The sequence below is a fragment of the Emydura macquarii genome, unplaced genomic scaffold (assembly GCF_026122565.2).
Source record: "Emydura macquarii macquarii isolate MOO-44397 ecotype Brisbane River unplaced genomic scaffold, CSIRO-AGI_Emac_v2 contig_1790, whole genome shotgun sequence".
NCBI lineage: Eukaryota > Metazoa > Chordata > Testudines > Chelidae > Emydura > Emydura macquarii.
The window spans coordinates 3,989,915-4,016,945 of NW_027131927.1; the positions used below are offsets into that span (position 1 = coordinate 3,989,915).

The window sequence follows — 27,031 nt, forward strand, 5'->3', positions numbered from 1 at the left end:
GGCTCCAACTATAATGTAACCCTAGTAGAACCAGAAAAACCATAACATGAGTGAGGGGGAAGCTATGTGGCAATAAATAGTAGGAGAAATGAACTTCTCAATGAAGAGCTTTGTGAAGCTAAATATCAAGACTGATAGCCAGTATCTCAAATCAAGGGTTGCTAGGGGACTATATCTAGTCCTCTTGGGAGAGTCTCAAACTTTAAAGGACAGGAACTCTCTGAACTAAGTGGGAAAGAATTAAAGAAGCAAAACAGCCCTTTTGGGTGAGTCACGCTCCAGCTTAGGTTTGGATTCCAGTCTGAAACAAGCGCTTGTTCCCCCTCAGCTGCATGCCAGAGGGGTGGAAGGTTCCCACACGGCTCTCTTCACTCTCTCCTCCCTTTCTTTCTGCGCAGATATTGTAGGCACACTCAGGCCCGATGAGAAGGCTATCATGACATACGTTTCCTGCTTCTACCATGCTTTCTCAGGGGCTCAAAAGGTGAGCTTTTGGCAGGTGGAGTTGCTTGCTGCTTCTATGCATGTCTTGTCTGGTTCAGCTGCCACTAATCTTGTACATTAAACAACTCACTGAGGCTGGTTACGCTGACATTAAGAGCTTATGAGAAATGTGGTGAGTGAAAATAGGGCTGAAAAGGTCACTGGCCACTGAGATGGGTGGAGAAACAAAAATGTAGCCATCCCCAATAATAAAATCTGGGGTGGTTTGTATGTTGTATGTAGTTCTGCCCACTCTAGGGTCCCTACTTCCAGCAGCCAGAGTGGGGAGGGGAGAGGAAAGGTAACCTCTTTGTTTGTAATGTACCTTTTCACTGTCCTCCAAACACTGGTGTTAGGTGTAAGATCTTCACAGTAGCATCAGTTTATGGAGCTGGAAGGCAGTAAGCTAGCACTGGCTTAGCACTGGTTATGGTTAGCCGTTCTCTTTGTGACACAGTTACAGGGCTGCTTGCCATAATCCCCTGGCTCAGGCTCACTTACCACACTTGTTATGAAGATGTCTTAAACTCAAATTGTCGGCCCGACAGAAATTAAAAAAATGTAATCCTATTGGGGATGAGGCATAATTCAGTGCCCAAGTAACAGTCCCCATTGGCTGTTAGGGTGCAGGAGAGTAGCTGACAGTTCTCAGCTGAAATTAGCATGCAAGTATTTATGATCGCATCGGGGCTTGTGGATCGCTGGCATCATGAGCACAAGTCTGGATGACTCTGCAGAATCAAATTTGATTAAGTCAGCATTAGATCTTTCATTTCCTGTGAAAATGCCATGTCTGTGAAATGGCACTGCTGTCAGTTCATTGGCGTGTAGGGTAACGGAAGCACCAAAAGCATTTGACAACAGTTGAACCTTGTGTATATCCTGTTTTGCTTTTTCATCCCCTTCCCAAGCTGTCTCGTGCAGTTATAGTTGCTGTCCAGAAACCTTATCACTACACTTAATATGCCTCCCATATCAGGCACTGCAGCAAAAGTAATGTCAAATGATATTGACATCACTATTTCTATTAAATGCTGGTTCCCCTCTTTTAATAATGTTCTCAGCCCCATTTCATCTTCAAAAACACCCCAAAACTGCAGTATTTATTTCTTTGGCTGTGGAGAATCACTAGAGAGGTTAGGTCTGGGAAACGAGACTTTTTAAAAAAGTTCTGTCAATCAGAAAATGCTTAAACATTGTGCCATCTGTACAAGCAGACTAACCAGGCAGTCTTTGCAGAGTGCACCTGACCAGGCCCAAATCCATAATAGGTTAGCCTTGCTGTTATCCTTCCTCTGCTATTGTAGGGGAAAGGACAGATGTCTGAAACCAATATGGCTTTTAGTGCTGAAAACCAATTGGGAAGAACATCCTTCAATGGCAGCTAGATACTGACACTAGCTAATGACTTTTGCCCTTGTAACATTTTCAGGAGTGTGTAAGTCCCATTTTCAAAAGTGACTTGGTTCTGAGGCCCCGGCATGCCAATTGACTTTCCGCAAGACTCTCCCCCAAGTGTCTACATCATTTTTGGAAATGGGACTTAACGCTCTCTTGAAAAATCTTACCGTAGAACAAAGGGTTCAGGAGGACAATTCCTGCATTCCCTCTAGCATTGCCCTGTTCACTATGATCTTGATTGGGGTAAGTCCCTACATCTCTATTTCTTGGAATCAAGCATCTCTGTTAATGACAAATCTACTATGGCTGCACTCTTGCTGGGCCTCTGCCCACTAAAATCTGAAGCTAGATTACAAGGGGGAATTTCTGTGCTGCTTTTGCTCTTCACATTATTCTTAAACTGTGGTTTTTCCTTCCTTCCTTCCTTTGCCACATGAAATGCTTGCATCTATTGTTAGCATTTACGATTAAAATGCAGTTCAGTTGCATTATCTTTCATTGCTAGTGTTGCTGCTGCAGTTCGGAAGTTTGAGATGCATCTTTATTTGCTGATTCACTTTAAATGCTATTTTAGTGCTAATTGGATTTCAGGGGATAAATGAGCCATTTGGATGCCTTGCTGCAGAGACCATGGGTGTTTTGTCCTGCTTTGATTTTTAAAGAACTGTTGTGTGAACTTTTTGGGGCAGGGACCATGACTGACCTATAGGCTTGTACATAAGCCGGCACCCCTGGGGCCTTCTGATGCTACTGAACCAGATTTTACTACAGTATCTACTTGTTTTCCACTGTTGGAGCGAGGCTGAAACTAATCTGCAATCTGACATCAGTAACTGAGGCCCAGATCCAGATTGTGTCCGAATCTTCACCGCCCTGCACTTCAGATAGGCCATTACACCCATGTAAAATGGTACTATTCTGGCTTCGTAGTGTTTCACCCTGCCTTTTCACATGTGTGAATGATTACATGCAGTACAGGGCAACAGTGACTCAGACTAGGAGAGTGCAACAGGGGCTCAGGAAGAACTAAAAGCATTCCATTTCAACTGCAAAGCATCAAGCACTCTACATCTGAGAGTTCTTGGAACAAAGATGGGGAGTAGCTTCCTATATTACTTGTATTACCCTAGTACTTAGGAGCCCCACTGTGCTAAGCACTGTACAAACACACAACAAGAAAGCAAGTCTGTGCCTCAGAGCTTAAAATCTGAAACAACAGACAGGTGGGGGAGAACAAGGAAACAATGAGACAGTATTGGGCCGTGGTCAAGCACACCAGTAGCCTAATCGTTTACGTGTTTTGTAGGCATCATGGCTTCCTTGAAATACATTTTGGATTTGAATGGCTGTTCCCTTTAAGAACGGAGTTTCCCGCAGTAGCAGATACTGGTCTAGTCTCTCAGCCGCTGTATAGTCTAGGGAAGAATCTTAGAAGGGCTGTTTATGCCAAGAGGCATGGTCTGCGTCTGGCTGCCTATGAGTTTTGAAGGTGTTTTACTCTGCTGAAGGCAGAATGGCACAGCTGTACCTAATTCGTAAATTACCTCATCCGCAAGTACTCAGGTGACTAATGTTTTAAGATTCATAGATGCCAAGTCCAGAAGGGACCATTGGGATCATCTATTCTGACCTGTGAACACAGGCCAGAGAACTTCCCCTAAGTAATTCTTAGAACACATCTAGGATTCTGGCCTAACGTTTTTCTCACAATGCATAATTTTGTCAGTGCTAGGTCCTATTCAGCTGTGTGATTATCTGGGTGTGATTATTAAAGGTCAGGATTAATTTATTGGTTAGTAAAGTAAACCTTTTATAGGCTGGAAGCATTAACCTTGTTTGTCAGCCAATGTTTGAAAAACACATACATTTGATACGTATTCCATCTGGACTGAAATTTTTCTATTAAAGTCTGAACTTGAGTCTATTAGCTAGCACTTCTCACAGGCGCTCCCTGGGTGGATGTAATGTGTGAAATTCTGGCCTGGCCAATGGTTTTTTATTGTTCTTTGTCTGATCCCAATCTTTAGGAGCACAGCTGGCATGTTCTCTGCATCAGCTGGTATTTATTAGTCTCTCTTAGCATGTGGTGGTTTTTCCCGTGCTCTTGTGTGTCGTGCTCTCAAATTCCAGTCCCAAGTCTGAGGTGGCAACTGATGTGTGCTGCATTGTGAGCATGTCTAACGCATCTAAGTGGTACCTAGCAGTGTGGGGAGGAGGAGAATACAGCCTAGATTCCAGACTGCTTAGCACTTATGGTTTTTTTGCTAAAGGGAATCAAACTTCTGATGTCTAGTCTTTTTGGCAACTTGTTTCCCCAGCTCTGTTTTCCTCTCCCCATCCTCCTATAGACCCTCTTCACTATTTCTGTTGATGTCTGGCTTTCAACTCCTCCTCTTGGACTCTTTCTGTGCTGCCTACAAGGTACTTGATTTCTTGACTTTCCTTCTTTGCATCTATGTATTCCCACTCTCCTATCTAATACACAGGGGAATTTCACTTTTCCCACCTGCCTTGCAGAAGGGGAAGGAGCAGAAGGAGGATTTGTGTACTGTACTGAAGGCTGCAGTGAAATCCCAATCAAGGAACAGGGGCTTGTTCTCATCGACAAGAGAAATGATTGATAAACATGTGCCTGCTTATGGCTTCAGTGCCATAATTCTGGGAAGACAGCAATCCAAAAGGCTGTGCAACACGACCCAGACAGTGCCTTGACAGATAGCTAATTCTGGAGCCAAATCCTGAGTTCGTTAAGCATCAGGAGTCGAGGGGAGTTGAATAAGGAATGGAATACACAAGCAGAGTGGTTCTGACACCACCACAAACACACTTAGTTGGCAAAATACTAGTTTACGAACTCTGCTTTAGTCCAGCCAGTTAACACTCCATGGGAGAATGCACAGTTGGGCCATGTGCTTATTCTTATAAACCTGAGAGCCGGGAAGATATGGGAGTTAAAGATGCTGGGTAGGGGATTTGGGAACAGCAGTTGGATGTTGCCAAGTCAGCGACTCTTTCATAATTGGTGTGGGCTGGTGCCAAAGTCCTGCAGTGATGGACCCATCCTCTTTACTGTAGCTAGCAAGCTGTGTTTTCCCAAGGGCCTGGGCAAGGGTGGCCTTGGACATGAAGAGTAGTCACAAGATCGAGGTCTTGTTCCTTGCTTTACCACAGTGGCATGTCACTTCCATTTCGCAGTCTTTAAAATGGGGGTGTGCCTACCTGACTGGGGTGTTGTCAGGCTTAGTTCATTGTGTGGTGCTCAGGTGCTATGAAAATGAATACTCTGCAAATGCTCACGAACTTGCTGAAGGCTTAATCTTCCCCCTCAAAGAAGTGGAGTGGCTCTGGCTGATAGTCATTCAGAAACCACCTGCTTTATGCTGCGCTTGGAAAAAAGCTTTGATCAGTTGGATCCATCTGAGCTAGAATTCAAGTGCTGTTGGAGGCTCCCTCCTCTGAGGAGTAAACATCTGGAAGCTGTGTGCATCTGCCGCTGGAGGAAAGATCTGCTGTTTGGCAAAACACACCTGAGCAGCTCAGGAAGCAGAGACACATCAGTAACATCGCGCCAACTTTCCAGTTAGTCCCATTAGCGCGGGAAATGTCAGGTCTGTTCTCTGACGGGAGCTTGAGCTACTGTATCCTCCCTGATGGGTGAGTTACACTGTCATGGTGAGTTGTGCAAGGGGCATCTTCTCACTGAGGAAGCCTCAAGGTAAATCTTCCCCGTGACATGGCAAGTGCTGATTTAAATGGTCAGGAAGTCCCTGTGGCAGGACTGGCCTAGCTGCAGCCTGGCTTTCCTTTCCTCTGTGTGGGGGCTGGGCAGATTGTAACACTGCTGGCTTCTTCTTTCATGCATTGTCCTTGCTGCTCTGCTGCAAATGAGTCTAATGTTTCCTCCCCTTGTTTCACCCCCTTATCTCCCCCCTTTCTTCCCCCTCCCCAGGCTGAGACAGCAGCTAACCGGATTTGCAAAGTGCTGGCTGTGAACCAGGAGAACGAGCACTTGATGGAAGACTATGAGAGACTGGCATCTGATGTAAGTCCCCTGCCTTCTGGTCATGCTGTGCTGGAGGCTGACCGGGATCCTGGCAGTTTATTGTGGAGGGTGCCCTACACTCTTGGGATGTGAGAAATAAGGATATTGATAGCCAGAGAGGCAAGACTCCATGGCCCATTCTCAGTTTGTACCTTCCCCAGCATGACTGCAACTTTCCCCTTTAAGGACCAATGACAGGTATGTTGCTGCTGCTCCTCCCTATGCTTCGCTTAACCAGAGTCTGCTCACCCCCGCAGCTGCTGGAGTGGATTAAACGCACTATCCCCTGGCTGGAGGACCGTGTCCCCCAGAAGACCATTCAGGAGATGCAGCAAAAGCTGGAAGATTTCCGCGACTACAGGCGTGTCCATAAGCCTCCCAAAGTGCAGGAGAAGTGTCAGCTGGAGATAAACTTCAACACCTTGCAGACTAAACTCAGGCTGAGCAACAGGCCTGCCTTCATGCCCTCGGAGGGCAAGATGGTCTCGGTGAGTAATTGTTGTTTGCCCAAAGCAATGGGGACTGAGGGCAGCAAAGGCACTTGAGTGGGAAGGGCAAAGCAGTAGAGGCTGAGCAGAACTGAATTTGGCAGAGATGAGGTGGGAGTTTTCTATATCAAAAACTGACTTGACTCCGCCTACTGCCTTTTATCAGCAGTCCAGGAGCAACTTCCTCTTGGGTGACATGCTTATGGGGCACTGCAGCCAAATGCTGGATGCAGCGTGGGTCATTCCTCCATGCTCTGCATGAGTGCCTGGAGGAGAAGGACCTGTATGCTCATGCTGGAAGATTGAGGGCCAAATCCGAATCTCGCTTACACCCACGAAACCCTGCTTAGGAGTGCACGGGTGTAGGTGAGGACCTGAGCCATCAGCTTCTCCTTTCTTGTTCGTTAGCTAATATTTCAGACCCTAGTGTCCGCAACGCTTGCAGCACGACCGACCTTACAGCTACTCCTTGCCTCTGCCAGTCTAACGTAGGCAAGAACATATGGAAGTATGGAAGGGTTAGCTTACCTGAGCTAGCTTGAATCCAGCTAATATGGGTAACAGTAGTGAAGACAGCACATCGTGGGCTTCAGCATGAGTAGAACAATCCCAGCATGCACCCTGAGTGCAGACTGCTCGCACTGAAACCTGTGCTGCAGTGTCTTTGCTCTTCTTGTGATCCATGCAAGTAGGCTAGCCTGTGCACAGGTTGGACCATGGAGATGTACTCTAAGCAGTGTGTCTGTCCCATTTCTCAGGTGTAAATGCCATAGATGCATATGTTCTTTTGTTCCTGGTAGCAAATATTTTGTGGCATTTGACTTCCCCCAGTGGCTAGTGGTGTTGCTGGTCTGTCAGTCTCCCCAGGGTTAGTTATTCTATACGCACATGCATATGGCAATTGAAAAGGCTAATGCTGTAAAGGTGACCGTGTTGATATCAAGTATGGGGAAGGGCAGACCTGATATAGTCACCCTAGAAATATGGGCCATTCAGAGATTCGAAGTCCAGAAGGGAACATTGTGATTATCTAGTCTAACCCCCGGATAATATATGACATAGAACTACCCCCAAAATAATTCATAGAGCAGATCTTTTAGAAAAGCATCCCCTCTTGATTTAAGAACTCAGTGATGGAGAATCTAGCATGACCCTTGGTGAGTTGTTCCAATGGTTACTTACTCGTTAAAAATGTACGCCTTATTTCCAGTGTGAATTTGTCCACTGTTAGATCTTTCTCTGCTAGATTACAGCCCATTAAATATTTGTTTCCCAAGTATGTTCCCCATCACGTTGATTCCCCTTATGTGCTTCATAGTCTTGCTTACAATCTGACACAGTCCCTCATTGCCCTAAATGCCTTGTTCCCTATGCTCCAACCACAGGACATTAACAATGGATGGCAGCACTTGGAGCAGGCGGAGAAAGGCTATGAGGAGTGGCTGTTGAATGAGATCCGGAGGCTGGAGCGACTGGATCACTTGGCTGAGAAGTTCAGACAGAAAGCCTCCATCCACGAGTCCTGGACTGAAGGTAGTCCTCTCTCTCTCTCAGGCCAGAGAATAGGTGAGGGCTAGCTAGATCTGGCAAAGGACAGCAGAAGTAACCTTTCAAGCCAGTTGAACGGCTGAAAACAGTTGCTTCTATGGCGCTGATAGCATGGCCCATGGAACAGAGGGATGACCCCCAGCAGCGGATGGGAGATCTGAATTCTGATTCTGTATCACTGACTCTGTATGTAACTCCTTGGGCAAGTCACTTGGCACTAAATCCTCGTCCATTTCTAGAACAGGGAAACTGATCCTTGGCTACCTTTTTTGGTGGTGTTGATGTCTGAGATGAAATGGCCCTGGGAATGTTAGTAGCAGCATTAGCAAGTCACTTTGTGCCTTCCAGCTGCCTGCATCCTGGAGCCGTTGTACTGTACTGCAGCTTGGCTGTGTTTCCAACAACTGAGTATTGGGCGTGTGCACGTGGGAGTAGTTTAACACTAGAAGCTACTGCTCTGTACTCAATTTCTCACCACAGGCAAGGCTAGGAAGACATTTGTCCTGTATTTTGAGCTCTGAATGAGCAATCAAGGTGTGGTTTGACCCTGGATTAAAGCTGACAGGTCTCTGAATGCAGAGGCAGTGCTATTCTTGACAGCTTTGTGGTTTTGTGCAGGCGTTTTCAGATAGGACTAGATGAAGTTTAGACGCACGCAGAAGCTGTCGTTTCAGCTGAAGCTGCGTCTGTTAAAATGGTCACCTAGACAGTCCCATAAGTGAATGTGGTCAGGTTAGCCATTGTCCTCTTCCTCAGAGGCCATGTACGTTGATGCAGTCACTGTTGCTTGTTTACAGTTTGCGCAGGCTTTTTTGTCTCCCCTCTAGCCAGATGGCTAAACGTGACTGCTAACCCTCCAAGCCTTCCAATATGGCAGCTGCATCTGATTGCATAGAAAATACTGTAATCCCTTCTCTGTACTGGAAGGAATGTTCTCATCGCACAGGCTGGAAGAATACCACATGGAGCATTAAGGGGAGAAAGGGGCTTGTTCTGTCTTTGGAGGCGGTGCTTGCAGCAGCTTCAACTGTTTCTGCTTTTCCCTTCTTAAAACACGGTTGCAATAATTGAGGAATAATTGAATTCGTAGAATGGATCCATATAGTGCTGAGGTCCCTATGGGCAGAGATGGGGGCCGGCGGGTGGTGAGGAACAGGTCTGTGCGTCAGGCAAGGAGTTTGCTTTTTGGAGAGGTGGCTGACAGAAGGGTGCAGGATAGTTGAAATGCTGCTTTAAGGCTGTGGCAGCTAAACTGCAGTGTTGTGCCAAAGTGGTATCTGCCTGGCATTGACGCTTCCTGTAAGTTGCTGTTAAACTCCATCTCCCTTGGAGAAGCTGGCACGCGCCAGCGGCAGACGAGCTGCTGAATGATTTGGACTCTCTCCTCCACAGCTGGGCTTATATTTGGTCCTCTCTGGCTATAGTGTACTTTTTGTCACCATCCTGGGTGAGAGCACGGGGTGAGTTTATCAGCATCACTGCGGATTCCTGATCAGCAGCTGTATGGCTGGTTTTGCTGCAGCAAAGAGAGGAATAGTCAGTTACCAGCCACACCCTGCTCCTCATCCATCAAAGTGGAGACCTGGAAGATAGGTTGCCATGGAGGCAATGAGTCCTCAAATTGCAGCTCTATGGGGGATGGGTCTTTGAAGTCCAGAAGCAGTGGGCCTTGTGCTAGAAATGCCACTTTAAGATCCCACCTTGACTCCAGAATAGAGCTGTCAATGCTGAGGAGTCTTTGGGGAGTTCAAAATGTAACCACATTCATGATTGCCGTTTGCCAGAGGCTGGGAATGGCTGATGGGATGGATCACTTGATGCTTACCTGTTCTGTTCATTCCTCTGAAGCACGTGGCATTGGCCTCTGTCAGAAGACAGGATGCTGGGCTAGATGGACCATTGGTCTGACCCAGCATGGCCGTTCTTCTGTTCTCTGCCCTGAAGTCCTTGTTCTCTGTTATAAAGATTCTTGCAGTATCCCTTGGATCATTTGCCCCTTCCTTAATCAGTGTTCTGTGTCAGAAGGGAGAAGTTCCATGTCCCTCTGGAATGCAGGGTCTAGGACTAGGACCTGATACTCTACTCTCTGGAAAGCAGTCATGCCCTGAGAATGGGGCACTGTTTGGAGGGTAGGTTCCCCTCTTTCAGGGCTCAGACAAGGACAGTTACTTTAATCTTTAGTTAGTAAATTATAATATTACAGTAGTGCCTGGAAATGTCATTCAAGACCAGGACCCCGTTATGCTAAGTGCTGTACATGCACATAGTGAGACAACCGCTACATTGAAGAGCTTACAGTCTAAATAGGCAAGATGGACAAAAGGTGTTAGGTGACCTTGGTCAAATCACGTCCCAGTTCTGTGCCTCAGTTTCCCCCAGTAAGTCAGTGGCAGAGCTAAGAATCAAACCCAGGACTCAAGTCCCAGTTGGTGCGTAGCCGCTGGATGCGCTGCCTCTCCTGCAGATGCTGGGTATGCTAATGAGCAGTTCTATGTAGCTACTTCCTGCCTGCCTCGGCAGAGAACAGACCCCAGCCACTGCCAGAGTACCTAGACCGGCTGCTGGCAGCACCTCCCAAGCAGAACATGTCTGGGAACAGCTGACTGGAACCAAAAGGCATTTCAAACTGAACAGGCTCTGCACTCCCAACTCACATAGCTTTTAGATTAACACAAAAACACCAATTGGGTGGTAAGTTGCCAGCAAACATGGCTTGCTAGCCAGACAGCGATGCTGGAGGGGGGGGGAATGGAAACTTGCCTTCCAGGACAGGCTGTCTCTCGAGCTCCAAAATGTGCTAGGAGGAATAAAGGGCATTAAGAATATTTAATCAGCTCCATTGTCTTAGTTCGTGGCACTTTAATTACACCCCCAGTCCGATTCATCTGTGTGCAGTCAGGCAATTTAGTGTGTGCTTCCTGTGTCTGGCCAGGCTTTTATTTGACGGGGCCTATGAAAGGAGGGGCACGTCGGGGAGCTCCCCAAAAGCTGGGCTTTTCTCCTGGTTTTGCTGGCCTTGGTGGGTCTGATCCTAAGCTTTGAACTGCTGCATCCTTGTGAGCACAAGGAGAAACTAACCCAATTGAGGCAGGCTCCCCCTATGCTAGTGACCCTTCATCTTCATTCCCTCGCCTTGCATTCGCTGCTCTGCAGAACTCCTCTCAAGGCATGCTGCCTTTCGTGCTCATCCCCCTCATGGGGGCAAGCCTGCACGTAGCGGAGTTCATGGCCAGTCTCCCCTTCCCTTGTACATCACTCAATTATCTTGTGTTGCCTTTGTCAAAGCTTTAACCTTTCCAGGGCAGGGGCCATAACACTGTGTAACTGCTACTGCTGTGTTAATATCCTGTGATGTCGGTGCCCTAAAACATATGAGCACTTCATCATGAAACCCGAGTGGGCGGGGCTAGAGCACGTAGGGACAGAATCTGTTGAGGCAAAGGCGTTGCAGATGGCGGGATGCGCTGTCACTCCTCGGGCCAGCTGAACCAGGGAAGAATGAGGTGGGCTGGGCTGGCTTTTGAGGAAATTCCTGCCCCCATCTCCCAGCCTCTTCTGCAAGCTCCTGATTCTGGAGATGGATGGGGGAGGGGTCACAACCACAAGGCAGAATTATTCCTCCTCCTGGTGTCTGGGCAGCTCAACATGTCATTAAAATGATGCAATGCGTCTGGGCAGCAGACCTGCCTCTGAAACCCTGCTGCTGCACCCCTCCCTCCCTCCCTTCCCCCACCATGGAGTCAGCTGAGGCACTTTTGTGATGTCTTTTTAACAGCGTGTGCTGCTGCTTGTTTAGTACCTCCCCAGTTACCCAGCGTGTCTCTGGTGCTGGCCCTGCCACTGCTGCACCCTCCTTCTGCGCTGCTGTGCATCCAGTGTGTCACGGGCTCTGCTCCTCTCCACCCCCCAGGGAAAGAAGCCATGCTGAGGCAGAAGGACTATGAAACCGCCACCCTGTCAGACATCAAAGCCCTAATCCGGAAGCACGAGGCCTTCGAGAGCGACCTGGCGGCTCACCAGGACCGCGTGGAGCAGATCGTGGCCATTGCGCAGGAGCTCAAGTACGCCAGCCTTTCTCCGCCGGCTGTTCCCTCACTTGGATGGTGGAGCTCCGGCTCCCTTTGGCCCAAAGCCTCAGGGGTATTTAGGCGCCTAACTCCCATTGATGCCACAAAAGTTAGGAGCCTAAATACCTTTGTGGATCTGGGCCTTGGTCCCTGAGTGTCAGCAGAGCTCCCTGGGATATAGCCACCTCAGGGGAGCCAACATAGTACACTGCAGACAGGGCACGCAGACAAGCCCCAGCTCCTATAGTGTCCTGGGGGTGGTTTGTCCAGACGGAGCTGTCAGGAGCTGTCACCTCTATCTCACCACGAAAACCCAGTGCACCGACCTTGTTCTGCCTGTCCCACCCTCTGCAAGGTCCTGACCTGTTCTGCTCCGCTTCCCCCTTTGTCAATCCCAGAGTGTGATCTTGCATAGCCTGGGCGGTAGTGCCCTGAGAGCCTCTGTGCTCTGAACAGGCTTCCTACACTCTGTCTGCAGCAACACTGGCTCAGGCTTCCAAGCCCTCTTGGGTTGTTTGCTGTACCCATCTTGCACTGGTACAACATTGACATGAGTAGTGCGTCCTGCAGCGAGACGCCCAGACAAAGAGACCCTGTGTGGTATTTTTGGCAGAGGTAAAATAGTTTTTATGGGCTTTGTCACTTCTGATCTTTTTTCCAAGAAGACCTGGCTCTTGCAACTGGACTGTTGGGAGCATCTCTGTTTGAATGGAGTCCTAATAGGGTTGTTCTCCCCCAAATACACACAGTACCCCTATTGTTCTGTCCTCGTCCCCTCCCCCTCCCTTTTTTACTCTAAGAATGCAGTTATTGTAAGAGATTCCAGCATGCTGCGGTCTCTTTTTTTTTTCCAGCCAGATAAACTTGCACACAATTAGTACACTGAGAGTCGAAGGCAGGGCGAAGCCATGAATGGAGCCCTTATTCCAGCGGCCCGAGTGGCAGAGAACCTGGAAACGGGGATGTGTGGCTTGGAGCATTACTTCATGGAGGAAACGCCCCAGCGCAGAGCCCACGGAGGGGGGAGAGCAGTAGAGGTGGCTCTGTCCTGGACCACAATCTATTCCCATGCGCATTGGACTCCTTTAACAAGCCACCAGGATGTGTTCTGTAATGCATGGATCATTGGAAAGTGGCAGCACTTTGGAATGACTTGCACTCCTCCCACCTTTTCATCTGGGCTTTAGTGACTCTCTCAGGGCTGCTTTTAAAAACAAAGCTCCCCACTGCTAGCTCTGCCACCATCCCTCAGTCTCCAGGCCGTTCCACTCAGCCTGTGTTTCTCATGGAGCTTTAATCTCTCGTCCGGCCCTGCCTTTGAAGCGTCTTGGAAATGCAGCAACTTGTATCTCTAGCTAACGCCTCTGCGGGGTCTTGGGGGCCTTTGAACCACCAGGCCGCTAGGACGTCCTGCAGATTAACTCCCCTTTACTAACTGGCCATGCTGTAAGTGGGTCCGGCGCACTCTGCCTCTGAAGAGCAGTCACTGGGTATGTCTCCACTGCACGCTCGCTCACGGCAGCGTGTTGAGTACATACACTGTGTACCCCCCAGCCTGAGACTTGTAAATAGCAGCCTAGATGGGAGGCACTGCTTAGATAAGTAAAGACACGCCCAAACCTTAGGGTATGTGTCCTACACTGTTACATATCAGTGTGGACACAGCCTGCTTTTCACTATGGTGCTCCTCGCATCCTGTATGCTGCTGCAGTGCCGACAAGGCCACTGTTACGGGATCTCTGTGGGAGGAGAGTGGGGTTAGCTGGTGGTTTTGCCACCTGTGCCACCCCTAGACACACCCCCGCAACCTTTCCTTGGATCCCCCAGCCAGCTAGATTTTGCAGGGCGCTGACTGGGAGGCTGGAGCTGGAGAGGAGCCAAGCCCTATAAAGGTCTGTGAAAGAATGAGCCACTGGGGAATGTCAGACTATTTCAGTATCTAAATTACTGCACTAACACGCACTTCATGCAGCCCCTTGTCAATTCTGATCTGTTCTTGGCCATGTCTAGAGTGACTTAATTCCTGTGTCCTTCCCCCTCCACCCCAGTGAGCTAGATTACTACGACTCTCCCAGCGTGAATGCTCGGTGCCAGAAGATCTGTGACCAGTGGGATGCTCTGGGATCCCTGACCCACAGCAGGAGAGAAGCCCTGGAGGTAAGCAAAGCTCTGTGCCATGTGCTGGCTCTGAGCCCTGCATCCCAGAAGCAGAGAGGAGGAAATGGTGCCACTGAGGCCTCCTGGGGGAAATTCATCTGTATCTGTTCCTAACTTAGCTGTGCCCTGCTTGTCACCCCCACAGAAAACAGAGAAACAGCTGGAGACCATCGACCAGCTGCACCTGGAATACGCCAAGAGGGCTGCACCGTTCAACAACTGGATGGAGAGTGCCATGGAGGACCTCCAGGACATGTTCATTGTCCACACTATAGAGGAGATCGAGGTAGGCGAGGCCAAGTTTGCTATACAGGACTTGAGGAGATTGAGCTGGTGATCCAGTAAAACCAGAGATGCTGCACTCTGCAGTCTTCACCCCAGGTCTAGAAGGCTGGTCTGGCTGGTGGTGCAGAGCATGTGCTCCTTAATGGAGAGGCATTTCTGGGTCGTCTTGCTACTCGGTTTCACTGTCAGCTTCTCAAGCATTAGCCTCACGCTGCAGTTTGGTTGGGTCACTGAAATCCAGAGCATCTGATTCCATTGAAAAGAGATTCAGAGACATTTGAGGTTTGGTAAAATCTCGCCCAAAGTTTGTGTTGGTCCTAACCTCCAGACATGTGGGTTGTGCCAGGTCCGTGCTCCACTGGGTTCACCTGCCATTCTGTGAGATTGTGCTCACTAAAATTCTCTCCAGCTTCTTGGTTTTCAGCTGCTTGTCTGACTGGATCCCGTCTCTTCCAGGGCCTGATTGCAGCACATGATCAGTTCAAATCTACCCTGCCTGATGCTGACAAAGAGCGCGAGGCGATCCTGGGCATCCAGAATGAGGCGCAGAGGATTGCAGACTACAACAACATCAAGCTGTCTGGGAACAACCCTTACACTTCGGTCACTCCGCAGATCATCAACTCCAAATGGGAAAGGGTGGGTACAGGTTGCTGCTGGGGTGATTGCAGACCCATTCTCCGCTTCCAGGTTTGCCCTGAACTGCCCTGATTTAAAATCATCTGTTGACCCAAATGAGCCACTATTCGTTTTGTTTGTAAGAGGCTTCAATTGACCAAGGCGGCCTGTTTTGAAATGGCTAGAGCTGCAGTCATCAGAACTGCCTTGGAAAAGTGACCAGTTAAAAATGCTTCTGGGGTTGTCCAAGGAATTCAGACTAAGATCGACACCTTCCCCTTTCCACTCCCCCAGCTTGATCCTTCTCACATGGGCATTCACCCTCCAATGTTTCCCCTTAAACCTTTGTCCCGCTTGATGGCTGTCATATTTCCAGCCCTGGGTGCACCGGTCCTCAGTGCTTATCGTGGCTGATTTAGAAGTGCAGCAGTTTTCAAGCTGTGGCCTGAGGATGACAGCACTGGTGGGACTCCCGTTGCTGGCTCTGCCTCTCATAACTAGCAGCTGCACTGCGTTTGAGCCTGCTGACTGCACTGCGTCTCCAGCGTTACTGGTCCAGAGACTCAATGGTGGTTGTTGCCGTGAGGCTCCTGGTCCCAGGCAGGAGTGACTGGAAATGGCAGAGGCGCCCATGGGGCACTTTGTTGTGGTGTGGTCCACGCTATGCTTGAGAAGTTTTGCTGTAGAGCATTGGAGAGCTGGGAACAGGTGCTTTATCAGGGAATGTCACCCGGGGAGGGAGCCCTGCTGCATTGCACCGGTGATCTTATTGTGCTAATTCAGACAGTTGCCCTGGGAGTGGCATTTCACACGTTTCATGTGGTGACTGCCTTGCCTTCAGTGGCCGATACAGCTCAACTTCCCCCTGCTGAACATCACTCTGCTCTTCTACCCCATGAAATTGGAGCCATTGTGCTGTCAACTGGCAAAGGCTGGGCACATCCTTAGGCCAGGCCAACACTTGGCACATACTGCTTTCCCGTTGCCTGAACAATGCAGAGATTGATCAGTTTTCTGGGGGCTCCTGGTTCCTCACAGGTTCAGCAGCTGGTGCCAAAGAGGGACCACGCTCTGCTGGATGAGCAGAGCAAGCAGCAGTCCAATGAGCACTTGCGTCGGCAGTTTTCCAGCCAGGCCAACATCGTTGGGCCCTGGATACAGACCAAAATGGAGGTAAGAACTCACTTTGCAGTCACTGCTTCCAGCTGAGGGGTTGTTCCGAAACTCCTGAGCCAGGGCTTGCTTGGCCATTCTTGCAACACAGTAGCTGGCGCCTGAACTGGAGAGTGACCTGCTGATCAGCCATTTGCATCTCTCAACATTAGAGTTCAAGTGCCACCTAGTGTCCAGACAGCTGCATTCAGAACCTTTGTTACACCACTGGAGCAAACCCTACTGACCTCCTCTTCCTGCCTCTGGCACACTCGTGCTGCAACGTCCCTCTTCACTGTCATGTGCAGCTTCATCCCAACTGAGCTAGACAGAAATCCTCCCCTCCCCCGCTGCCGTCATAGCTATGTCCTCAGTCACAGCGGTTTTCCCTTACACGAAGCGTGTAGGGCATGCCTACACGGGAAAGCTATTCCGATATAAGAGAAGGGGTGTGTTTGGAGTGCTATAGCTATTCCAGAATGAGTGTCCACACAGGGGTTATTTCATGATAGCTATTCTGGTCCATTTCCCATATGGATAAGCCCTAAGCCTGACCTGGATTGTCTATTTAACGGGAGTTTAGGGCGTAGAAGTATAGTATTTTGAAGGAACGCTGTTGGGGTTATTTGCCATACTAGGGTGAAGCATGTGAACTGAGGGTTCTGCCCCCTAAAACTCCCTTGCTGTTCTGGACATAAAGAATATTCTCCCTCCCTTCCTTACCTCTTACATGTCAGTTCAAGTGTGGAAGGCCCCATATAAATGCAAGTTATTTCCTGGCCTTACAGTGTGTTGCTCTGGAAAGGGCCAGTATGTGAAATGGCACCTTAAACAATAATCAGCTCCCTGTATTCAGTGTTGTTTCAAACAAGTCTATATTCCTGTTAGCCCTGCAAAGCCAGCCCATTTCTGAGTGAGCTGGATTTTCTTCCTAGCCCACATCAACAGGATTGCTTCCTGATTTCCAGTCCGTTGCACCTCGGCATGCTCTTGGAAGGCAGGAGGGCTGCACAGGTGCCACTGAAGGCAGAATTAGGCCTGCCAGCCCTTTATTACTGATATGAGAGCAGGGAAGAACCCAGCTCGGTTCCTGGGTGCCAGGATGAGTCTGCAGGGCTGGCACAAAAAGGGGATTAATGAGCACACCATGGAGCGTAGCTCAGAAATGTCTTTTCGCAGAGAATCACACTGGTGCTATTCCCTCCCCAGGAAATAGGACGCATCTCCATCGAGATGAACGGCACTCTGGAGGACCAGCTGAATCACCTCAAGCAGTATGAGCAGAGCATTGTGGACTACAAGCCCAACATTGATGTGCTAGAGCAGCAGCACCAGCTCATCCAGGAGGCGCTGATCTTCGATAACAAGCACACCAACTACACCATGGAGGTAGGGTCAGTGCTTGGCCTGCAGCTGGAGCACCCGGCATAGTTAAGCTGTGCCAGTACTAAGAGGGGTGTTGCAGGAAGATGGTAGTGCTCTGTCTTGAGTTAGTGCCCTGTCATGGTGCTAGGCGCTGATGTCCTTCCAGAGTAATCATCATTCAGGTAAAGCCCACAGCCATCTTCATTAAAGATCCCAACAGTATTTTTTTTTGCGAGAGTCAGTGTGTTAAGCCAAATCACATTTGAGTGGCTGCATTCTGCCCCTGAAACTCCCCGCAGTTGTGCATCGATTCAGTATTCTCCTTTCCTTCTGTGCGATCTTTATATGTTGCATATCGGTTTAAGGGCGAAAGGCTCCATATAAATGCAAAGTGTCTGCATTAACCTGACACATCAGGTGCTCTTGACTAGAGGTAGGATCTTTCTATAGGCACTGGGGCCAGCATACCACTTGTTTCCATCACTGCCAGGATTAATTGGCACTAGCTGACCATAAGTTCTTCTAGAGCTGTGTAACGGGAGCTTCTTCAAATGAGCACCAAACTTCTCTGAGGTATTGTGAAATTTCCCAGAGCTTGATGCTCTATTAACTGCTTCTCTTCTGGTGACTTCAGCATATTCGCGTTGGCTGGGAGCAGCTCCTCACCACCATCGCCCGCACCATCAATGAAGTGGAGAACCAAATTCTGACCCGCGATGCCAAGGGAATCAGCCAGGAACAGATGCAGGAATTCCGGGCTTCCTTTAACCACTTTGACAAGGTAACCAAGGGCCCCTCCTCCATGGCTCCCAGCTGGGCAAGAGGCCAAAGGCAAGTGGGATGCTAATGCTGGTGATAGCTACCCGGTTTGGTGTCACCTCCTTTCACACTGCCCGCCTAGTGCTTGCTTTTCTCCACATTGTCCGAGGAAAAAGAACAGACACCTCCCGCTTAATCATCCTGGCCACCCGGTGGTACTTCAGCAGGAAGGAAGGTTAGATTTGTGGGCTTTATTTTAATTTAAAAAAAGAAAAAAAAAAAACCACCTTGAAAACATTGACTGCTTTCTAGCAAAGGGGGAATCCCAGCTGTGTGGAAGAGGTGGAGCCATGGGCAGCTGTTCTTCCATGAAAAAGGGAGGTACCATTTGCTTGGAAAGGAGGGGCAGAGAACTGTACTGCCTAAAATACCTTTTGTCCTCTCTAAACAGCATAACTGTGCCAGTTTTAATGCTCCAGCGGCTTATTCAGCCCCTCTCCCCCCCGCCAGACTCTGTGATTCTGGAGGTGCCCTGATACAAGTGAATGAGACTTGTTCAAGAGGAAATGTCTTTGGTCTTTTCCTCCCTGTGAGCCTGGCGAGTTAAGAGAGCTCCAGTGACCAAACTCAAGAGCAAAACGCCAAAATCTGCTCTCCAGAAGGGACGTGGGAGCATGAGCCCAACTCACCTTCAATGGGACGCAGGTTCCTAAGCCCCCGGCACTTGTTAAACCAGGATCCCTATGCCAGGGCTGCTGGATCCATCCCAGTAGAGCTGCTGTGGCCTGAGCATTGAGATCTCGTTGGGCCCTGTCAGCACAGGTGTGGCTTGCAGGCCTGCATGGCTCATAGGAGCAGAGCCTGCGCAGGAGTGCCTTGAGCTTTTTACCCACTGCTTTGATGACTGAAGTTCCTTGATGAGATGAGCAGCTCTTGGCATGGAGCAGCTGCAGGTCCATGCCAAGAGCAAGCTCCTTTCTGGGGCAGGCCTGCTGTGGGCATGCTGCAGAAGGCTGTGGCGCACTCCTTCTGCGCGAGGACTCGTCTGCCAGGCAGGCTGCATCAGGGGCTACAACTGAGAAACAAGCTCAGTCTTAAGCCCCTTCCCTCCAGAACTAGTGAGTCGATTTCAGTTCAACTAATGGCGTATTTTTTTCCTCCTTCCCGTCCCTCTCATGTGCATGTTGTTACTCCCCAAACCTCACCCCAACGTGCATGCTGTCGCCTCTGTGAATCCCGGTGCGGCCGCCTCACCACGCTGTGATCCCCTCCAATCCTGCATGTTGTGTGGTTCCCCGACGGCAGGACCACGGTGGTACCCTGGGACCCGAGGAGTTCAAAGCCTGCCTCATCAGCTTGGGATACGATGTGGAAAATGACAGACAGGTACCGAGCGTCATTACTGCACAGCCTGCCACTGATAACAGAATTAACATGATCTCCTTTCTCTCTTCCTTCACCACATTCTTCACTCCACCAACCATTTGTGTTTGTTCAGTTCTAACCTTCAATCTCCACTCTCTTCCCTCACCTGGTCACGTTGCAGCAATTTCCACAATGCCGTCTTAACTAAACTTCTTTCTGCTTCTCTCTCCCTCCATGGGACCCTTTCTTCTCTCTCCCTTATCCCCGCCTTCATGTCTTTGCATGCACCGTCCATCTGCCCCCCTTTGGGGCTGGCCCTCCTCCTCCTCCTCTGTCATGCCCTTGGAATAGAAGCGCACAGGAAGCATGGACACAGATGACTTCCGAGCTCTCCTTATCTCTACAGGATACAGCCTGGTATGCTATCCACTAATTTGTTCCCTTCTGTCTCTGATCTCATTGCACAAACCTCAAGCTGTGCTCTTGCCAGAGCATGGTGCTGATGCACTCAGCTGTGACAGACTTGCTGTATGTTAAATGCAGTTCTGCTGAGAGGTGACCTCATGACACACAAGCCCTGCTCCCCGGGTCTCCCTGTCTCACCTGCTGAAATATGGTTTCACTCCTCTCCAGCAACCTCAGAACCAACCAGGAGTCTCTCGACGTGCATGGCAGAGTGGCACTCAGCGGCTAGGTTTCCTGTTGAGAGATCTGTGGTTCCTGGTGATGTACAAAGCAGAGCCCAGCTAGGTTTTCAGATTCCAGGTGGAGTTGGCAGCATCCACAAGTTAGAAAATCCTTTTGTAAGCTGAGCCGGGTTAAAGGTGTCTATGCTGGGGCTGGTTAGGCTCTCTTCTTCCCATGTGTTGAAAGTCAGACGCTTGAGTAGGACTGCTCCACTCAGTCACGCGTTCTCTGTAGAAGGCTCTGGCCAAACTTCTGCCATCCTGTTAGATGAATAGAGTACTGATCCGGGGTGCAGGCCAGCAGAGCTCCTCCGCCAGAGTCGGATTGGCTCACTTTCAGCAATCCCTTGCCTAGTTGGAGATCTCCTGTGTGCAGTCAACAAAGATCTTCCCAGCAAGCTGCACAACGTGGGTGTGAACTGCTGACTGTCCCTTCCCTAGCCACACTCCCCCAGCCTGCCTGCGTGGCAGCTATGCTGCACGGACCCTGGTCCTGGCAGTGGTGCTCAGAGCACGCTCCCAGTGATAAGTAAAAAGCAGTGTCCCGTGAGGGTGCTGCTGCTGCCTCTGTGAACTGGTGCGCTCTTGCATGGGGCAGAGAATCGCTGTGGTGCTAAATGTCCCCCAGCGTCTCAGTATGAAGAAGAGGGCGTAGCCAGAGAGAGTTGGGAGGCCTGTATTCAGCCCTAGCAAGGCCAAAGGCAGACTAGATATGGGCATGTGCTTCCCCTTGCTGGTTGGGGAGGTGGGGGGACAATTCCAGCTGTGAAAGGAGCTGGGGTGCAGGTAGTGACTCTGGGCGTTACATGTACGTAAAGATGAATGCGGTCAGAGCTGGTCTCGCTGCCCAGGCATAGGAGCTCTCTGGGCTAAAGGAGGCCCAAAGATCTCCATCCTTGCAGGGCTGCTGTTTTCACCCCCACCAGGTGTGTTTGGTGTCACCTTTCAAGCCCCCCACCTGCAGCTTTGTGTCAGCTGGTCTCTGAAAGTCCAGTAATGCCTCTCCCCGCCCCTGCAGGGAGACGCCGAGTTCAACCGGATAATGGGTGTCGTGGATCCCAACAACAGTGGGATTGTGACCTTCCAGGCCTTCATCGACTTCATGTCCCGAGAAACGACCGACACGGACACGGCTGACCAGGTCATCGCCTCCTTCAAGGTCTTGGCCGGAGACAAGGTGAGCTGTGGCTGGGAGACTGCAGGGGGCATGTGCTCCAGGCCAGGGCTGGAGTGGGAGAGCAGAGGGGCAGGGACGCCTGTATCTTCGAGGGTACAAGAGCTGAGCTGGGGGCAGGGAAGACATCTGGCGGCTCCTGAACCCCATCCTCAGTAGCATAAATGAGCATCCACAGGTGTCTGGTAATAAGGTTCTCGCTGCCATGCCCAAGTATGGCTCAAGGCACCAGGCATTGGCACAGGCTGTGTGCTTGTGTACAGTCCCCAGGGAATTGCCGTGAGCTGGGCCGAATTTCCAAACCTAGTGTGTAGGTCAGTCAGCTGCGCTCATGCAGCTCAATCAACCAGCTCTGTCCGCACAAGAGGTTAGGTGGGGACAGAGGAGCAACATTTCTTGGAGGGATTTTGTAGCGAGACTGTCACTTCACTGAAGATCTGCCAACACCAGTCTGTCGCGGGGTGGGAAGCTACTCAGAGGGGTGGCTGTTCCAGCCAGTTAAAATAAACCCTGTAAGCAGCTTTGGTGACCCTTTCTCTTCTGTGGCTGGGGCCGTCAGTAAATTCAGTACAGCTTGGTAGTGTTAGCCTTTCTTACCTACTACACTGAACACCCCAAAATGCTGTAAAGTTAAATGGAGGGAGAGAATTGAAGGGAGTAAAGATCTGAGGGATGGCCTGGAAATGCGAGGAATGCTATTTCAGGCGACAGGAGAGGAACCCTTGAACCCACAGGGTGTGTGTTTGAGAGGACAGCAGAGGCCAGTGTTAAGTGTGTGGAGAAAGGCGGGCCCAGAGCCAGAGCAGCAAGCATGTTTACAAATAAGACAAGCCACTTGGACTTGGCTCAGGAACCAGAGAGGGAGCCAGAGAAGCTGGTCAGGATCAGGGTGACTTGCTCATGCAGCTCTGAAATGCATTTCAGTGCCAGTTTGAGGACGTGGTCAGGGACTAGCTTCAGACTTCTCTCTCCTGAGGGGTCTGTGCACAGGTTGGGCTGGCAAAGCAGCAGCCCCTGTGCTACATCACTCCCAGGGGCTTCTGGCTCAGAGCCTAGTCTGTGTCACCAACACACACTGCTCTGGGAAGAACACAGTCATTCAAGGAATATTCTTCTCCTTCCACCCCAGAACTACATCACAGCAGAGGAGCTGAGGCGAGAGCTGCCCCCGGACCAAGCAGAGTACTGCATTGCTCGCATGGCACCTTACCAGGGTCCTGACGCCATCCCCGGAGCCCTTGACTACAAGTCCTTCTCCACAGCGCTGTATGGCGAGAGCGACCTGTGAGTGGGTGGCGGCAGCAAGCGCTGGCGCTTTGATGGCAGGAGTGAAGGCCTGATTCTCTGTGCTCTGCATTTACACACACACTGTCCCTCAGCGACGGGATCGCCCCTCCTCTCCTCCAGAGGCCGGAAAGCCACCTTCGCACTGGGTGATCCTGGGAATTAGCCTACATTCCAGTTGTTATTGCATATTATATGAACCATGTACCTATGCAATGAGTTTTTCACTTTGCTCTGTTAAACATGATGGGGAGGGTGGGCTTGAAACATTTTTTTTTTCCTCACGTTTAATTGCTTAGGGTTTCTTGGCAAGGGAAAAAGGGAGAGTCTGGAAACATGCAAGTGGCTCTGGTTTAGATGGTTATTTTTTTTAAATATATCCCAGTCTATTTTTTCAACTGAGCTTAAAAAAAAAAAATGTCGACTGGTATGTTTTTTTAAATTGAACCCTTTTTCCTTTCTGTCTGTCTGTCTCTCTGCCCTCTTTAATTTATGCCATGGTGTAGCAGAAATCCTAACAGGTCTGTCTATATTGGTCACCCCACCAAAATCCATAGGAAGAGCATTTTTCAGGGATTCCCTCTTAATTTAAACCTGCCTTCATACAGATCTCATGTGCCCCAATCCAGTCTGTCTCTCCCTGTTAATTTCTATAGCAGTGTTGAAATTTAGCAGATCTCCAGGTAACTGGGCTACGCAGAGTGTGAGATGGGGTGAAGTAGCATCCCTTTAACATAGGTATCAGCACTGCCTCCCTCCACTTCCAGGCAACGTCCATGCACTGCTTGGTAACTTCATTTGCTGTGGCTTCATGGTTATTTCCTTAGTGAAACTAACTAGACACCCAAGGGACTTCCACTCTGTCTCTGGGTGCTGACGTTGCTACATTGATCTAGCCTGCAGCGGTGTCACTGGTGGCGGCTAACTCAATACTAGGTGTCTAGTAGCCTTGAGGATTTTGACTCCTGGGCTTTTTGTGGTTTAATCTCCACTACTCGTGAAATTGTAACATTCCCTTTTTAAACAAATCGGTGCTAGGTGTTTTTGGACTTTGTGGAGAAGCATGTTGAATTCTTGTTACACAGACCAAATTCTCTGAGATCTGGAGGCAGAGAACTCTGTGCCTTTCCTAGGAAATCTTGTGTGGTGGCTTTTAATTAACTGGCAACATTTAGCAAGAACAAAGCAATAACTGATATAAAGAGACAACCTGCTTTATCACTGAACTGTAACCCTGTTTGCATTCTACATACTCTAGTGACCTCTGGCTGTCAGGTGGGGAGACCTCTCAAGGGTGGTTAGGTGGGTTTTAAATTCTGAACACACAGTTTGGGGTGGGGCTTGGGGTGTTACAAGTGGGGTCATTTTGTATTCACATCACTCAATGCGTGTCACAAATGCACTGCGATCTGCTTCATGCCAAGCCATAACACTGGTCATTATCACAACAATGTTGATACAAATACATTGAAGGCTACTGCGACTTATAGTGGAGTTTTCCCATTAGGGTGAGCTATAGAGATTATTTGGGTTTGCTGGTAGCTAAATTTACACATAATGGAAAGTGCTTTTCCCCTTCATGCCGTTTCCTTGCTCTTCAGGTTGCTTTAGCACACTGGCATGTGTGAGACTTTTGGTGGAGGAGAAAATGATGAAAGCATTAGTTTTAAAAGCTACTTCAGGATCTAGTAACCCCTGCTGCTGTCTCCTAGCCCTTGGTTCTCAGCCATCCTTAACCACAGAGTCAGTTGCTGCTGTCGGATCCCCATCGCGCATATTGTCAAATGGGTTGTTTGGCAAGAGGTTCCTGGGAAAAGGCAGCTAAGCACATTTTGCTGTGTGAACAAGACTGTGCTTTAAGGCTGCAGCCCCACACAGCTCCACTGGGCTGGGCATCTCTTGTGTTTTGGAGAGGGATGATAAAATCTCCCCGCTTCCTGTATACCAGCAGCCTTAGACTGCTCAGCAAAGCGGGAGGGCCAAGCAGGGGGAGGGGAGCCAGCAATTCAAAGCAGGTAGGAAATAAGGGTTTCAAAGGCTCATCAGCCGTAGCATGTTTGAAGAGCAGGAACACTAGCACACCCCGTCTGTTCGGAGTATCAGAGCAAGCACCCTCACTGGTTCACTATTGCGGCAACCCCTGACACGCTTTCTCACAACTGTCTTGGAGCAGGATTTTCTGAGGACCAAAAAATCAACCTTTTTTAAAAAAAATTTAAATTCATAGGGTTCCTATTTACTGTAACTTACGGATTTATTATATAAATATATATTCACCTAGCATCGTATATTACAGTTTTTCTTTGTCATGTAATTAAAATATTGCTGATTATTGTAACAATGGAAACTGTAACATTTCATGCCTTTGTCATTCATCCTTCCCCCCCCCCTGGCATCAGAGAATGGTAGTCATGGAAACATTTTATTGTGTTCGCTACTGAATGTCCTTCAACGTCTGGGAGGATGGGCATGTCAGCAGGTAGGAAGACAGCAATAAGGAGTAGTCAACCTTTATCTGCCTCTGTTGTGTTCTAAAAATCTGAGGTTTCTGGGAAACCAGCCCTCCTCCCTCTTGGGACAGGACAATAAAATGTAATATTTTTAAGGATGATCATATGTATCCTTTCTCCTCTTCCTCCTAAGTACAGTCCACACTTCTTGTTGGTTATTTTCCTTGTCTACATTAAGACTCAGCCATTCAGAGCCATAGGAGAGTTTCAGGTATTGAAACTGATCGAATCTTCTAACCAGTGATTATCACTTCCAGTCTTCAAAGCATCTTTCAGACATTGCTCTCCTCTCCCTCTCCATGGGGGCTGGAGCAGTGTTATCCTCTATGGCAGGCAGGGAAACTGAGGCGCAGAAGGGAAGTCGAACCAGAGTCCTGACTACACTCCTGTACTCGGACCTGTACCCCACACCTCTCCCTGGTGCAAGTCTGCTCCAGAGTCATGTTGACTCTAAGCTGCTCCATTTGATGGGTGGTCATTGGTATCTTGAGATTAATTTGTCCCAAGGGCTTTTGCTGGTGGGGAAGAGTGTACTGGATCCATCACTTCTAAGGCCCTCTGCACAAGACTGGGATACCTGCCATTTAGAGTTGGAGATCTTAAATGCTTTGTTTTGTGAATGCCCACTGAAAAAATGCCCAGACAGTGCCTTGCTTTCCAGCCTTGGATAGGCGACACGCCAGTGTGGCGTGTGCTCCCCTGGGCTGTTAAGGGCACAATCCTGTGTATTCAGGCTGAGAGCCAGGGCTGAGTCCTGCTCCACCTGGAGTAGGCAGGGATTGATTTGGGGAGAACTGTAAAGTCTCGAGAGGATTAAATTCCTACTTGTGCTCTCCTTTCCCTGAACCAAAGGGGTATCCTTCCCTTGAGCTGGATGTGGGGACCCCTTTCACATGCTCCTTTCTGTGTCTCTCTGGCCCTCTATATCCTATGAGGGGTTTGCCCAAGGGTGGGCAAGCAGTGCCAGCCATGGGGGGTTTTCCACTGAGGTGATAAGCTACTGTCACGCTGGCCTGAATGCTCTAGCTCTGCCTCTGGTTCTATCATTCAAAGTCCTCTCCTGCCAGGCTCCCGAGAGCCCTTTTCCACACAGCTGCTGTAATTAGAGGTGGGCCCCAGGAAGGAATGGCTGAACGAGATTGTGTCGAAGCTAAAGCAGGAGGGTTCATGTTAGAAAAAAAAAAAATGGAGAAAGTCTAGCTTGATTCAGTGGTGCCAAATCTCATTGGCGTACTGCCCACAGGGGTAGGACACCTCGTTTCATTTGCTCTTGTAAATTTGAGCAGAATCCACACTCGAATGAGGGACAGAAAACAAGGCTCCTGCTGAACCTTGAGTGGCTCTAGAACTGTGGGCAGGGTCTGATGCGGGGAGTCAGATCTGACTGCTCTGAAATTGGAAGTACTTTACATCCATGGGTTTGTTCTAAGGCACTTGTCCCTGTCTCTGGACTTAGGTCATCCCTGTTACGAAGGCTACTCATTTCTTCAGCGAGGAGTGTGTGCTGCTATAAAATCCCTCTGGAGGATAGGATGGAGGCGGGACAGGAATGAGATCTCCAAATACTCCACTTGTGTGGTCTATCCTCACTAAGATGACAGCTGCCGTCACTGGGCTAACAATTGATTTTCCAGAGACAAACAGTAG

General features: G+C 49.4%; 1 protein-coding gene across 6 annotated transcripts in view; it reads left to right on the forward strand.

The window, feature by feature from the left end:
- The window catches only part of ACTN4 (actinin alpha 4), a 74,613-nt gene extending 49,134 nt beyond the window's left edge, over window positions 1-25,479 (forward strand). For 2 of the 6 annotated variants that reach the window (XM_067556701.1, XM_067556703.1), the window contains 13 exons: window positions 5,834-5,926; window positions 6,184-6,414; window positions 7,800-7,947; window positions 11,873-12,023; window positions 14,078-14,186; window positions 14,332-14,472; window positions 14,928-15,110; window positions 16,128-16,262; window positions 17,451-17,630; window positions 18,241-18,387; window positions 19,671-19,751; window positions 21,435-21,593; window positions 22,720-25,479. In XM_067556701.1, coding sequence (XP_067412802.1) covers window positions 5,834-5,926; window positions 6,184-6,414; window positions 7,800-7,947; window positions 11,873-12,023; window positions 14,078-14,186; window positions 14,332-14,472; window positions 14,928-15,110; window positions 16,128-16,262; window positions 17,451-17,630; window positions 18,241-18,387; window positions 19,671-19,751; window positions 21,435-21,593; window positions 22,720-22,878 — 1,917 coding nt within the window. In that variant the 3' untranslated portion in view covers window positions 22,879-25,479. Of the gene's footprint in view, window positions 1-398; window positions 485-4,232; window positions 4,306-5,833; window positions 5,927-6,183; window positions 6,415-7,799; window positions 7,948-11,872; window positions 12,024-14,077; window positions 14,187-14,331; window positions 14,473-14,927; window positions 15,111-16,127; window positions 16,263-17,450; window positions 17,631-18,240; window positions 18,388-19,670; window positions 19,752-20,081; window positions 20,148-21,434; window positions 21,594-22,719 lie in introns of all 6 variants that reach the window. The other 4 variants (XM_067556704.1, XM_067556705.1, XM_067556702.1 and 1 more) reach the window with 4 other exon arrangements.
- The last annotated feature ends 1,552 nt before the right edge of the window (window positions 25,480-27,031 follow it).